Source organism: Taeniopygia guttata, chromosome 1 (genome assembly GCF_048771995.1).
Source record: "Taeniopygia guttata chromosome 1, bTaeGut7.mat, whole genome shotgun sequence".
NCBI classification, from domain to species: domain Eukaryota; kingdom Metazoa; phylum Chordata; class Aves; order Passeriformes; family Estrildidae; genus Taeniopygia; species Taeniopygia guttata.
This window is the reverse complement of record NC_133024.1, coordinates 18267428-18280435: the sequence shown is the minus strand read 5'-3', so window position 1 is coordinate 18280435 and position 13008 is coordinate 18267428. Positions and strand designations below refer to the sequence as shown.

At 51.9% G+C, this 13008-nt stretch overlaps 1 protein-coding gene across 3 annotated transcripts; it reads right to left on the bottom strand.

The window, feature by feature from the left end:
• Positions 1 to 368: 368 nt before the first annotated feature.
• P2RY2 (purinergic receptor P2Y2) lies at positions 369 to 12713 on the bottom strand. 3 transcript variants are annotated; one of them, XR_003958426.4, is made up of 3 exons: positions 12509 to 12713; positions 3972 to 5866; positions 369 to 2255 (listed from the first exon to the last, which is right to left on the bottom strand). XR_003958426.4 is itself a non-coding variant. In XM_030264120.4 (2 exons), exon 2 carries the CDS (start codon positions 5860 to 5862, stop codon positions 4786 to 4788), a length of 1077 nt encoding a protein of 358 aa, XP_030119980.4. In that variant the 5' UTR covers positions 5863 to 5866; positions 12509 to 12713; the 3' UTR covers positions 2692 to 4785. The 3 variants fall into 3 exon arrangements, 2 of the variants coding, with proteins under 2 accessions (XP_030119980.4, XP_072780252.1); XM_030264120.4 differs by lacking the exon at positions 369 to 2255 and having other exon boundaries at positions 2692 to 5866; XM_072924151.1 differs by lacking the exons at positions 369 to 2255; positions 12509 to 12713 and adding an exon at positions 6788 to 12193 and having other exon boundaries at positions 2692 to 5866.
• Between the last annotated feature and the right edge of the window lie 295 nt (positions 12714 to 13008).

The following is a 13008-nucleotide window of genomic DNA, read 5'->3' as shown; positions in this document are numbered from 1 at the left end:
CTTGTGAGTGAGGAGCCACAGCCAGGAAGATTTCAGCTGACTGGGAGGATTTGTGGAATTGCTGTTCTCATATAAATTAGGTTTTGGTGTTTTTTTCTGGCTGATTTTTTTCTGATTTTTTTGGCTTTTTTCTAAAGCTTTCCTCTGCCCTTAGCAGATCAGGCAATAGACTTGAGGGTTCCAAACCTCCTCCAATCCTGAAGCATGGAAAAGTGGGGCTGTGGGTGTCTGTGTACTTATATACAACACATGCATGTGTGCCTACATGTGCACAGTCCAGCTGCTCCCCAAAACACCCCCCAAAATGTTGATGCTTAACCAGGGCTTAAAACTGCAGGTATCTGGGGAGAAATCATGTTTAAAGAGGGTTATTTTAAACTTTCAGGTTTTCATGCACATTTATTTGTCAGAGTCTGCAAATATTGGTATTGAAGCTGTGAAAGTCTTCAAATAAACTCCTTACAAAGCTGGGTGATTGACGTGTTATTTGAAACACCCACTGGCTTGGTTTCTCCCTGAGCAACTGCTGCTTTGGCCCATCCATACTGGGGAAATTTCTGCAATAATATTGGTTTATGGGATTTGTGAATTGCCCCCGTGTTTGAACACAGCTTTGGCCTGCTGGGTGGCCTTTGGGCCTCTCACCTTCCCTCACACATCACTCTCCAAGCCACCACAGGTTCTGGCACAGGGGAGGTTTTTCTGGTGTCTAAAACAGATTTTGAGCTGTTGGGTGACAATTGCTTTGGCTCATTCTCCTTCACATCACAATTTCCCATGAAATTTTGTAGGAGCTCAACAGTGTGGCAACTTTGTCCCCGAATCAAACTGGCCAACCAGATCAGGAATGACTTGGAGGGGCAGACAGACTTGTTCCTCTGGATAATCCAGCCCCCAAGGCAGAAAACCAGAAAAGAAATTGAGACAGGACTTGGAAAAAGGTGGATGCACAAAGGGTTTACAGTAACAACATGGCCTGTTGCCTGTCACTGTCCCATTAAGGGCCGACTTCCTAGGAAGGCATGATCAGGAAGGAAAAGCTCTCCACTTGGATGCTGGAAAGGTCCAGCAGAAGTGTGCATCCCTCCAGCCCATGTGGCAGATTTGTTTCCTCGGCAGGAAACCATCAATGCTCTTAACTTTCGCTTCCTGCTCCCTGTGCTAAGGGGAAATTTAGGAAAGAAGTGGTTTGTAACCACTTGGCGTGGTTGGGTGGCTTTTTTCTGCTCGCTCCTCTGCACATCCTCTGTGCTCCCCAGAGTGGTTGTTTTTCTTCCTTAATTCTCATTCTTGGGTTTGGGTGACTCAGTGCTGGTATGAGCTGTGCAGAGTCATTGCAGTAAAGATTTGGGAATTACGCTCTAAATCCCAGAAGTAAAACCTATTCATGTGTGAGCCCTTGGTCCTTGGGCATTGCCCCCAGAGAGAGACCCCCAAAACCTGGGCTGAAAATCAGGAGGGGCTTTTCAGAGGGTGCATCCTGGGATAGCTAATTTAGCAATTCTGGGGCTCACAGCTATTTCTCTGGCTTTATGCTTTTGAGAATTTGTGTTTTGGCAGCTCCAAGGGCTGCAAAGTTCTTGGAAAGAGTAAGCAAAGCAAAGCTTTCTGCCCTGGTGCAGCGGACTATGAAGGGCTTCTGTCCCACAGGAGAGTGATGAGTGACTGTGGCTGCCCCTTAAACTCATTGTTGGGACACCAAGTATATTTCCTGATTTGAAAACAGCTTCAGGATGAAAAGTGAAGGAATTAATAGAATCAGAGGGTCATGGAATCACAGAAGGTTTGGGTTGGAAAGGACATTACAGATCATCTCATTCTAACCCCTCTGCCATGGGCAGGGACACCTTGCCCCTGCCCTATCCAGCCTGGCCTTGAACACTTCCAGGGATGCACAGAGCAGTGGGTTTCCATGAAATTACGTTTGCAGACATCATCCATATCCCCTGGAAGTTCCTCTTTGAGCTGCCCAGATTATTCCTGAGCAGACTGCAGGGTGATTTGGCCACAGTTTGGAATTAACACATCCATGGAGCTGAGTGTGTCCCGAGCCTTGTTTCACTTAGACAGAAAGGCCCAGTGAAAGCCAAGCTGGGGAGCAAGATAAATTGCAAATCAAATGAAAACTAAATTGGAACCAAATGTATTTTTTCATGGGGACTGTGGTTAAGCTTCTCCTGGTGTCTGCAGGGGAAGGTGAGGAGCCTCTGAGAACTAGAGGTTTCCAGCATCTTGCTTTGGTGGCTTCTGAGTGGCTGGGAAAATGAGAAAAACAAAGTAACTTATATGGGATGGGAGACTAATTATTTTGAGATTTGTTAATTAATTACTTAATCTAACAATTTATTCTAGTCTTCAACAAGAGCAGCCTAAGAGAATCTACCAAGACCATGGAGGTACAACCAAAAAGGTTGGCTATTGAATTTGTCACACTCCAAGGGGTTTTGTCCCCTGTAGACCTGCCCAGAGCTGTCTCTGCACCTGGGTTTTACCAGAACTGGTGGCACTAGCTCCATGAAAATCTTGAATCAAGAGTGTAGATTGAATTCATTGAATTAGATGGAGATCAAGATTCACAGAGGAGTGGACAGCTGTACCTGGAGCTTAAAATATTTCCATGGCATTCAACAACCCAGTTTCTATCCCCAATACCCATCTTTTTACATACCAGAGGAGACGGCAGAGAAGTGCTTGTAGTAGAAATAAACTCATTTACTATCAGAAATCCGAGGTGTTTGCATGTTACAAAAATAAAAATGTACAGTCGCTGTCTTAAAACTCACCATTTTTTCCCTCTCCAGTATAAGTTAGTGCTTTTACAAACAAAAACAAAAAACAAAAGTCTAGAGCTAGATTTCCAGCTGGTGCCTCTCCAACCGCTCTGTGTCTGGCCAGTGGGATCACCTGGGGATGAAGATCACAGAGGGACACCCCTGATGGCACTGGCAGTGCTGCCCAGGGAGGTGGCTCGAGGCCAGCTCAGGGGGAGGTGGCATTTCCAAGCAGGACCAGAGGAGGAAACTTTGGGTATGTTTTTATTGAATTATTCAGAGCACGTAATGTGTCCGTGCTGCTTTTTTGGCAAGTGTGGGAGAGCGGGCAAGGCCTGGCCTGGAGTGATATTTGTACCAGCTCAGTGCCCTGGCTGAATTAATTTTTCCCAGTTATTTGTCTCGCCCCAGGGACTGTGCCATGACCCTCACCATCAAGCACATGACCCTCCCTTCACAAGAACAAAGGAATAAAGGTGCTGCCATGGTTCAGTCTGCTCTTAACCCAATCCTATCCCAAACACACTCAAGGGTGGCATGAACCACTCTACAGATGTCCTATTTGCCTTTGCCTCCTATGGTTGTGACATTGTTGGTTGGAACAAGAGCCCCCAAATTGGGGGTGGGACCACAGGAACCTCCCAGTTAGCCCTGAATGGTCCCAGTCACCCGTGACTGAACACACTGGTGACATCACGGCGTGGCTTTGTCTCCACCAAACTTCACAAGAAGGAAGGATGGGAGAAACTAAGGAGTGGTCTGAGGTCTTGGCCTAAGCCAACATCAAATGTGTTTGCCTAGTTCTGAAACAGAGCTTTTACAAAATGTGACTCGTCCAGTGCTGCAGCTCGAGCAATTGTCATTTTTTAGGGGAGGAATCAGCATTCTCCTGGCAGGGAAACCACAGACCTGGGCTCTGGGCTCTCCAACCCAACAATCACAGGGAAAAACACCAGGAGCACCTTCTAGTGAAATGTTTTGTGGACATTTTTTACAAATCCAGGCAGAATGGGGTGAAGCTCAGCACCACTTGCAGCTCCTCAACTCGGAGTTTAGTGCTGGCAAATTTTGTCACCTCTGAGGGACAGCAATGGGGTCGTGGCAGCACTCAGCCAAGGGGATGAACACTGGTCTTTGCTGCTGGGCTGGAAACATGAGTCACTAGGAAGGGGGTTAAAAAAAAAGACATGAAGAGCTCACCTTAAATTTTAATGAGCTGGAGATGATTATTAAAACCAGCAGCTGGAAGCTGCAGGTTCCTAAAAGCTTTTTAAAGGGTGACTGCTGCTGTTGGGAAGCACTAATGGGTTTTTTGGAAGATGTTGGCCCCACTGGAGAAACCTACAGGGGACCTGCTCGACGATACCAGTAAACTCCAGTGGGCTGCTACCAGTGCACTCCAGTGGGATGGAATGTCCATCAGGTTAATGGGAAGGCAGCCCTTGGACAGGAGCTGGGAATCCCATCCCTGCTCTGCAAGCTTGAAGCTGGGAGAGCATTTCTGCAGGGATGCAAAGCTGTGGGAGACTCTTTCCCACTGTGGGTGATACTTGTCCTTGACATTTGCATCAAGCTGCTCAGCAGAACTGCAGCTGACTCTCCTCGTCCACCCAAAGCCCTTCCTGCCTTGCCAAGGCACAGAGGAATTCCGGCTCTCCCTGTGCCAGGCAATTTGCAGATGGAATTCTGTAGGGGGACCTTTTGCGCACGGCGTTCTCGCTTTGGAAAATGACTCAAGGCACTCAGGGCATGATTTTTTTCCCCACATTTGGTCACCTCAGTGTTGATCAGAGGGGCAGGCTGGGATGCAGAGATAGAGATCAGGGTTCACGTGTGCAACCAGAGCTGCATCTTCCTGGAAAAAGTACAGCAAAACAAGCAGAGAAGCGCGTTCGACACAGACCACGCTGGAGCGGGTGCAAACCCGGGCACCTCAAACACCCAAAGCCTCGGGCCCCACAGCATCCTGTCCCCACTTCACACCCAGGATAAGCCCTTCTGCTGCGGAGCAGAGCTAGGATTTCAGATCCTTGGAGAGCGTGTCCGTGTCACTGCTGGTTCCCAGGTGACTGTTGGGCACGATGCCCAGCGCCACCTCATTCTGAGGCTTCCACGGCACTTTGTTGCCTGCAAACTTCATAAATCGTTGCCCTGCTAAGAAATACAAAATGGGATCCAAGCAGCTGTTGGTACTGGCGAGGGGACGAGTCACTTTGTAGGCCAAATTGATGGCATTGAGGGTCTGGCAGCTCAGGTCCCAGCTCCGGAAGGAGTAGTACAAGGTGCGAGTGACATGGAAAGGAAGAAAACAAACAATGAAGACCACCAGGACGATGATGATCATCTTCACTGACTTCTTTTTGGAGCGGGAGAGGCGGGAAATGCCCCGGGTGGGCTGGAGCAGCCGCCGGGCCATCAGGCAGTAGCAGATGATGATGATGAGGAAAGGGATGCAGAAGAGCAGCACCAGCATGACTGAGCTGTAAATGACAAACTGGCCGAAGAGGTCCTTGCTGGATGTGTCGTGGCAGGTGATGGTGTCGCCCTTGGCGCTGGTGGTGACGAAGAAGAGCACGGGGGCCTGGCACACCACGGTCACCAGCCACACCACGACCGACACCCTGCGCGCGTGGCGCACGTGGCCCCACTGCAGCGACTTGAGCGGGAAGCAGATGCCCAGGAAGCGATGGACGCTGATGCAGAGCAGGAAGAGGATGCTGCAGTAGAGGTTGGTGTAGAACAGGAAGCGCACGATCTTGCACAGCCCCACGCTGAAGGGCCAGTTGTCCCCCATGGCATAGTAGTACACCAGGAGGGGCAGGGACACCACGTAGAGCGTGTCGCTTATGGCCAGGTTGAACATGTAGGTGGTGGAGGCGTTCCAGGTCTTGATCCTGAAGATGAAGGCGTAGAGGGCCAGCAGGTTGAGAAAGAGCCCCACCACACACACGATACCGTAGGAGACGGGCAGCAGGACGTATTTGAAGTCCTCGTCAAACACGCACTTGTAGGGGTTGTCATCTGTGCCACCTGGGTCCAAGGAGCTGTTGATGACCCTGGTCCAGGCTGGAGGAGTTGTGAGGTTCTCCATCACCCTGGGGGGAAAGCAAAGAGGCTGTAAGGACATGGAGACAACGGTGCAAGAGGGCAGCACGACACTGGCCACAGACGCCACGGCCTCATGGTGTCGTTGATACAATAGTCCTTGGGGTGGGGGAATTATGGTCAGGTGGATGAAGTGAGTTTTCTTTAATCTCCTTTTGCATCTAGAGCACAGAGGAAGAGAACTGAGCTGCTTTAAAGTCACCAAAAAACCCCAGGCCACATGTGGGAGTCCACCTCAGAGCTCCTGCAGTCCAGTTCAATGTCCCAAAGCGCCCTTCCCATCAGGTTCACACAGAAATTTGCTCTCCTGCATCATAGAACAGGAAAGATGCTCCATTCTGTGTTTAACCAGACACGAAAGGTGACTCAGTTGAGCACCATTAAAAATGCATCCTGCTAAATTCCAGGCAGAAAGGATTAGAAAGTGGAATTTCAGCAGCAACCCTTGTGACTGGCCCCGATTTCAGATGTCTTCAGCTCCTTTTGGTAGGGCAAACCTCACCACACCCAGAGGCCCTGTAATCAAACCTTGCCAAAAGGAGCATGGTCTCCACCACAGGGGCTCTGCCTGGCTTGGCTGTTGATGAGGATGAGGGGTCTTTAATGGGTTTAGTGTTGGGCTAATGGTGGCCAGGTCACTGTCCTGCTCCCTGGCCTTCAGCCCTGCTTGTGCAGAGCCGGTTTCTGCATGGGACTGATTAGCTGTGAGGAGAAAAATGGCCTTGAAAGGGTCTCTGCAGACGCACAGAGCCTGGCCTGTCTGTGAGGAGGGACAAGGGCCCTTTTGTGCCCTGGGCTCTGCTGACACACGATATCCGAGTGAGTCCGTGGGTCAGGAATCAAATTAAAATGCATTTCCTCCCTTCCCGTAAGAGAAGCCAGTTTGATGTCCCTGCTGTTCCCTGCCTTACAGGAAGCCTGTGGAAATGGGGGGTTACGAGGAGACAAATCCAACCCAGCAGCTCAGGGACCAGGAGTTCCTGCAGGAGAAAAGGTGTCAGGAAAGGTACCCTTGGAATGAGTGTGTGGGATGCACCCTGACCCAAACCTCTCCAGGATTTTAGGTGGAAAAGAGCAATCCCAGCCTTTTCAGGTGAAGGGCTCAGCTCTGACCTGGTGACATCATGTAGAGGGACAGTGTGGCCATGCCTTTGCTTGCAAAATAAACACCAGATCCAGAGCTATCCTGCCCCTACTTCCAACTCAGATCCTGTAAGGAAGGAGGCAATGACAGTGTCCTCGAAGCTGCAAGCCTGGATGATTTCTCACCAAAGTCAAGCACTTTGGTACTAAAAATCACCTTGACAACTTTTGCTGAAGGAGAAGGGATGCTTCCAGCCCATCACAAGGGGATAACTCCAGTCCTTGCTCTGGGGACTGGATCAAACAACCTGTCCAGAAGTGCACTGACACCATTCCTGATGATGTTTCCCTCATCCTGCTGCTTTCCCCTAGGAACAGAGCAGGAACAGGGTTGGCTGAGGCTCACACTTCCCAAGGACAGGGGTGGAAACCATACACACACTCACACCCCAGCTAATCTGCACTAGCTGCAAAAAACCCAGTACAACTTTGGGAACCACTTTGTGATGAAAATCAGGAGCCAGCACTGTCCTGGCCTCAGGGTTTTGCTTTTCCTGCACTCAGATCAGCTTTGCTCCCATCCTGCCTCCCCCAAGTCCTCAGCAGTGTGGCTGTGGATGGAGAGGGTTAACGGAGCTCTGGCTGATGGGAAAACATTTTCCAGCTGCTGTTCTCTGCAGTTTCTTCCTTCCCGCTGAGCTTTGAGAGGTTGCCCACAGACCTGGCAGCCGATGAAATGGGTTGGCCAGGCCACTGTGACAGAGGGAAGCCACACAAGATGCCCTAAAAGGCTCAGGGAAGGGTTACAGAGTTCCAGAGGCTTCAGTCTGGCATGGGATTTCTCCATCTGCTTTCCCTCTCTCCCCTGCACATGAGGGGAGATCTACCCAGCCCTGATGGGGGGAGATCACCCTGAATTCCAGCCCATCTTCCCACAGGCTCTTGAGACCCCAATGAGAAAACTCAACCATAATCCATCTGTTAGCCAAGGTGGGGAATCTCTTCTGGCTGCCCAGGGATGTGCCAAGTCCCTCCTCTCCACCTTCAGGATAAGGAGCAAACAGTGTTTGCTGGTTGGTTTGAATGGAGCCTTGTCCTTGCTGTCGTGCTCTCCCTCCTTTTCTTTCTGGGGATGCAAAAGCCTTTCTTCTTCCTCTTTTTTTACCCTCATTTTGCCCAGAGTCCCTAGGACAAAACCTGCTGTGTGTGCGGGGCCCGTGGCTGCCGTCCACCCCCTCGCTGCATCCGCAGGGAGCGAGCTGGAGAGGCCAAGGCCAGCCAAGGCATGTGAAGGCACAAGAGCTGGCAGCTGGCACTGCCCTTTGCTGTGCCCACGGGTGGCACGAATGCCAGCTGTGACACCCCGAGCCCCTGGCAGGGACGAGGGGAGGGCGAAGGCAGCCGCAATCCGTGAGGATGCCAAGCGGGATAAACACTTCTCTGACTCCCAAAAGCAAACAAACAACGACGCTTTGCTGAGAACCATCTGCATCTGCCTCATCACTTCATCTCCCGACCCTTTCCGAGGGCACAGTGGGAGGTTTTTTCTCTGGCATTGGATGCAGGTGACCAGGCACACATTTTTGGGTGCCCTCCAGCCATCCACACACGGTTTCCCTCATGTTGAACCATGTGCAGGTTGCAGTGGCTGGACCATCTCTCTCTCTGCAGTGTGGCCTTGGTCCTTGTTCCATGAGTTTTCTTCCCAGAAAACATGTACCCTCAGTGTCAGAGGATGAAGGCAGCACAGGAGAGGAGCCTGGTGACAAGAGGAGCCTGGGCAGATCACCACCCTCAAATAGAGCATCCATAGGCATGTGCACATGAAGTCAGAATCCCAAAATGCTCCTGTAACTGTATCTGCCAGGGATATTTAGATCAGCCAACATGGGAAAGGAGGGGGCTGTCATGGGAGAAGGTCACTGAGGGCAGCTGAGGGGTAGGCAGCACTCCATAGGGAGACCATGGGATGAGCACTGAATTTCCAAGTGAAGGCCATGACCCCTGATTTCTGCCCCACTTCCAGCATTCCCAGTGCCATCCCAGCTGTGCCTCATGCTGGAATTTGCCAGGCAGCAGCAAAGTCACTGAAGACAACAAAGCACAACCAAATCACGGCTGCGATGAACACGTTTTCACAGGGGGCTGGTGAGGTTTAATTTGCCTTCCCAAATAATTAATGTGGATTAATTTCCCAGCAGGACCTCACAGAGGTAGCCCTTGGTTGTGCCACAGCTCCCATTATTTTATGCTGGAGGCTGAAACCACCATCCCTTCGCCACATCTTCTCCCTGACTCCCTTCCAAAGGATACATGGAGAACGTAGGTGTTTTCCCTGCCCTAATGCAGAGGCATTTAGTAGACTCATCAAAATCCCTGCACAGGATCAGGAACTGCTTGAGACTCTGGGAAGCAAACGACCTGGAATCGTTTTTCACTGCCTGGGGTTGTGGTTCCAACCCTTGGTGACCAAAAGCAAACAGGCAAGGCGTTCGGATGCTCCCGAGCCTGTCTGCTCGGAGCCGTGAGACAGGCCCCGGCCAAAATCTGAGCCTGCCCAAAATACCTGCTTTTCATCTGCCCTTTCCCTTTGGATCCTTTCTGCCATGGTGACCTTCAGAGCCGTTCTCCTCCAGGCTGGTCCCCGCCACCAGTGTGGGCTGAGGACCTCCCCAGTTGTCCCAGCTCCATCACCCCCAGCACTTCTCCCCAGCGATTCCAAGGCAAGACACCTCCAAAATTCATTTCCAGGATAGCTAAGCAGCTTTAAGGGGCTTTATCCATCTCCCTTCCTGGCAACATCCCTCCTTTATCCCTGTCGGGTGTGATCTACCCCTTCCTCCATCCCCAAAATAGCCAGAACACCTCATTTAAACCAAAACCTCACAAAGAATCTGTGTTTCTGTCCCTACAAAAAAAGCACCTTTTCACTCCAGAAATGTTTTAGTTTCCCCTCCTGTCACCAGGCTGAGAAAACAGCAGAGTTGAATTTGTTTTCTCCATGAAAAATATTTTTCTGGGGGTGTTTTGGTTTCCTAGAGGGTTTTTTGGTAACTTGATCCAAGCTAAAAAGAGGAGAGAAAGTCTGGAGAAAAGATACAGCATGTTTAAAAGAACTTTATGACTTTGTCTGGAGGTCAAATAAAATGTTTTGCTTTGAGAGAAATCACTTCTTATGGGAATTTCTGGTTTTCCCCAAGAAAAATCCCTGAATCAATCTCCCTTACAGCTTTTGCTTCCCAGGAGGTACCAAAACCTCCTGCCTTGCTCCACACCATGGGAAATCAATCGGGATTAAGCAAAAATTAAGTGAATTAAGAAAGCATTAAAAGCATTGGTGACAACGGTTGAACCTGACTCAATTCCCAGCATGGCAGGGCTCTGGAGATGGATCCTTCTGGAAGCAAACATCAACCCTGATCAATATTTAATCCCTTCATCAATATTTCCCTTCTTACTTCAGAAAAGGGGATGCTCCCTGCCTGTTTTTCCCTGCTGTGGGATTGGGGCAAATCCCATTTGACCCCTCAAGCTTCCAGTTTTAATTATTCCATAGGGGAAACTGAGCACTTGCATCCTTTAGGCTTCCTGGAGGTACAAAGGTGGTGTTTCTGTCAGGAGTTTGACTTTGCTTTTGCCCTCCATGACCTTTTGATGATTCCTTTGGAAGAAGCAACAGTCAGAGAGAAGAGTGTAGGACCAGTTTCTGGCTGATTTGGTAACCCCACAAGCTCCGTGTCTTTCCATGGAGAAAGGACATTTCCATGGAGACCTCCCAGCCTCCTGCCCACACCAAGAGAGTCATAACCGCCCTGGAAAAACCAAAGGCACTCTGGGGGACAACCAGGATAACACGATTACTGGGTTCCACCATGGCTCCACCAGAAAATCCCGCAGGGGTGGACTTTGGGGGATAAAGTTTTGCTCCACAGGCAGTATCCTATGGAGGCAATAGGGTCTTTGCTTCATGTGTGGTTCCCAATCAGGTTTTACTGGGGGCTGCTCAGCACTGAGGAGGGAGCCCGGCGTGGCCGGCAGCACGCTCGGCTGCCAGAGAACTATTCGTGGCTTTGGCTTTGTGTCAACAACCCGAGATAAAAATCGCACTGGGCAGAGACAGGATAAAGTCACTCAGTGCCATGGCTGTCAGAAATCCTTCTGGGGCTTTTATAACCCTCTAAGCCCTGGGATGTGGCTGTGCTTTGGGGCTCAGTGCGTTTTGGGGTCTCTCCCTTTGCACTGGAGCCCCTGAACCTATCAGCCACCCTTTGCCTGAGGGAAAACAAGAGGAATTTGGTGGTAATGAAACGGCCTAATTTTGGCAGCAGCAACCACGAGCTAAGGCCACCATCCCCCAGTGTTGGTGGCCCCCAGAGCCGGGTTTGCTGATCCTCACCTCGTGTACAGGAAGGCAGTGGGTTGCCAAATGGCTTTTGCAATAAACTGATAAGAAAACTGGAGCAGAAAGAGAAATGAGATGTTTTGCCCCTAAAGTCGTTCCTGCAGTGATGTCAGCCAGTGCCCAGCTCTGGGAAGAGGGGTGTTTTGGAGCTCAAGAGCTGCTAGAAGGAGTCAAAAAGTTTGAAATGAGAGTATCACCATTGCAGTGTAAATTAAAACACTCCCAAAGAAATTACATAGGGAGCCCAGCATGCAAAGAGGTGGAAAAACACGCAGAGCAAAGCAGGGAGTCAGCTCCATGGTTTAACCTGACCTGTGTACAGGAAATCATGGACAAACAGCCAGCGAATTCCACAGGGAAGGGAGAAACTGAGCAGCAGAGATATAATTGTGAATTAATAAATTAAAAAATCCAATAGTTCGGGCAAAGAGGAGCAGAAGGAGCAGGAGGCTTCCCTGAGTGTCCGGTTTGAACCATTTCGCCATCACCCACTCCCTGCCGGCTGCTGGTCCCACTGCCTTGTCTTGGGGCACTTGGGGACTTTTGGGCACTTTTAGCGGCAGCACGGGCACTATGTGGGCTTGAGAGGAGGGAGCAGCAGAGTCGGGCTGCGGCCGTGTCCGTGCAGTGCCGCATTCCCTGCTCTGGAACCCTGTGCCACCCGTGTCACCCAGACAGCAACAAGTGCCGCCAGCACCGCGAGTACGTGCAAGTGTGTGTCCGTGTGTGTGTGTCACATGCGGGTGTTTGTGTCCCACCCCCGTGCGTGCGTGTCCCCTCCTCATGTGTGTGCGTGTGCCCTTCTCATGTGTGTGCGTGTCCCCTCCTCATGTGTGTGCGTGTCCCCTCCTCACGTGTGTGCGCGTCCCCTTCTCATGTGTGTGCGTGTCCCCTCATGTGTGTGCGCGTCCCCTCCTCATGTGTGTGCGTGTCCCCTCCTCATGTGTGTGCGTGTCCCTTTCACCCCCGTGCGCGTCGCTTCTCCCCCATGTGCGTGTCCCCACTCCCACCCTATGCACGAGTTTCCCGCTCGACCCTGGAGGTCGCCGCCTGTCCTTCCTTGTAGTGGGCAGGACACGCACCCCCACATCCCCCCAAATCCTCCCGTGGTCCCCCCACGGTCCCCGCCCGCTGCGGCCGCGCTCACCGGGCGATGCCGAGCCGGGGGTTCAGCGCCGATCGCCGCGCTCAGGAGGGCGGCGGAGGCCGTGCCATGCCCGGCTTTGGTCCTTGCCCCGGCCCGGTGCCGCTGCCGGTGCCGGTGCCGCCGCCGGTGTGAGCCGGGCCGGGGCGGGCGCGGGGCTGCACCGCCCTGCCGGCGCTGGGAACGGCGCTGGGACGGGGCAGGACCGCGGCCAGAGCCGCCCCGCCCGGCCCGGGACCGCCCCTTCCCCCGGGGACGGGACAGGAGCTCTCCTCCCTGGATGGGAACGTGCGTGGGATCAGCGCTGGGGCCAGGACGGGCGTCCGACCGTCCCCCCTCCCTCCCCTCCGGGATGGCGCTATGGATGGGATCGGGATTAGGGATAGGGCAGGAGCCTTCACTCCCTCCCCCGGAGATGGGAGTATGGATGGGATTGGGGCCGGGATCGGGGCCGGGCACCGACCTCTCTCCCCTTTCTCCCCCGGGAATGGGACCGGGATTAG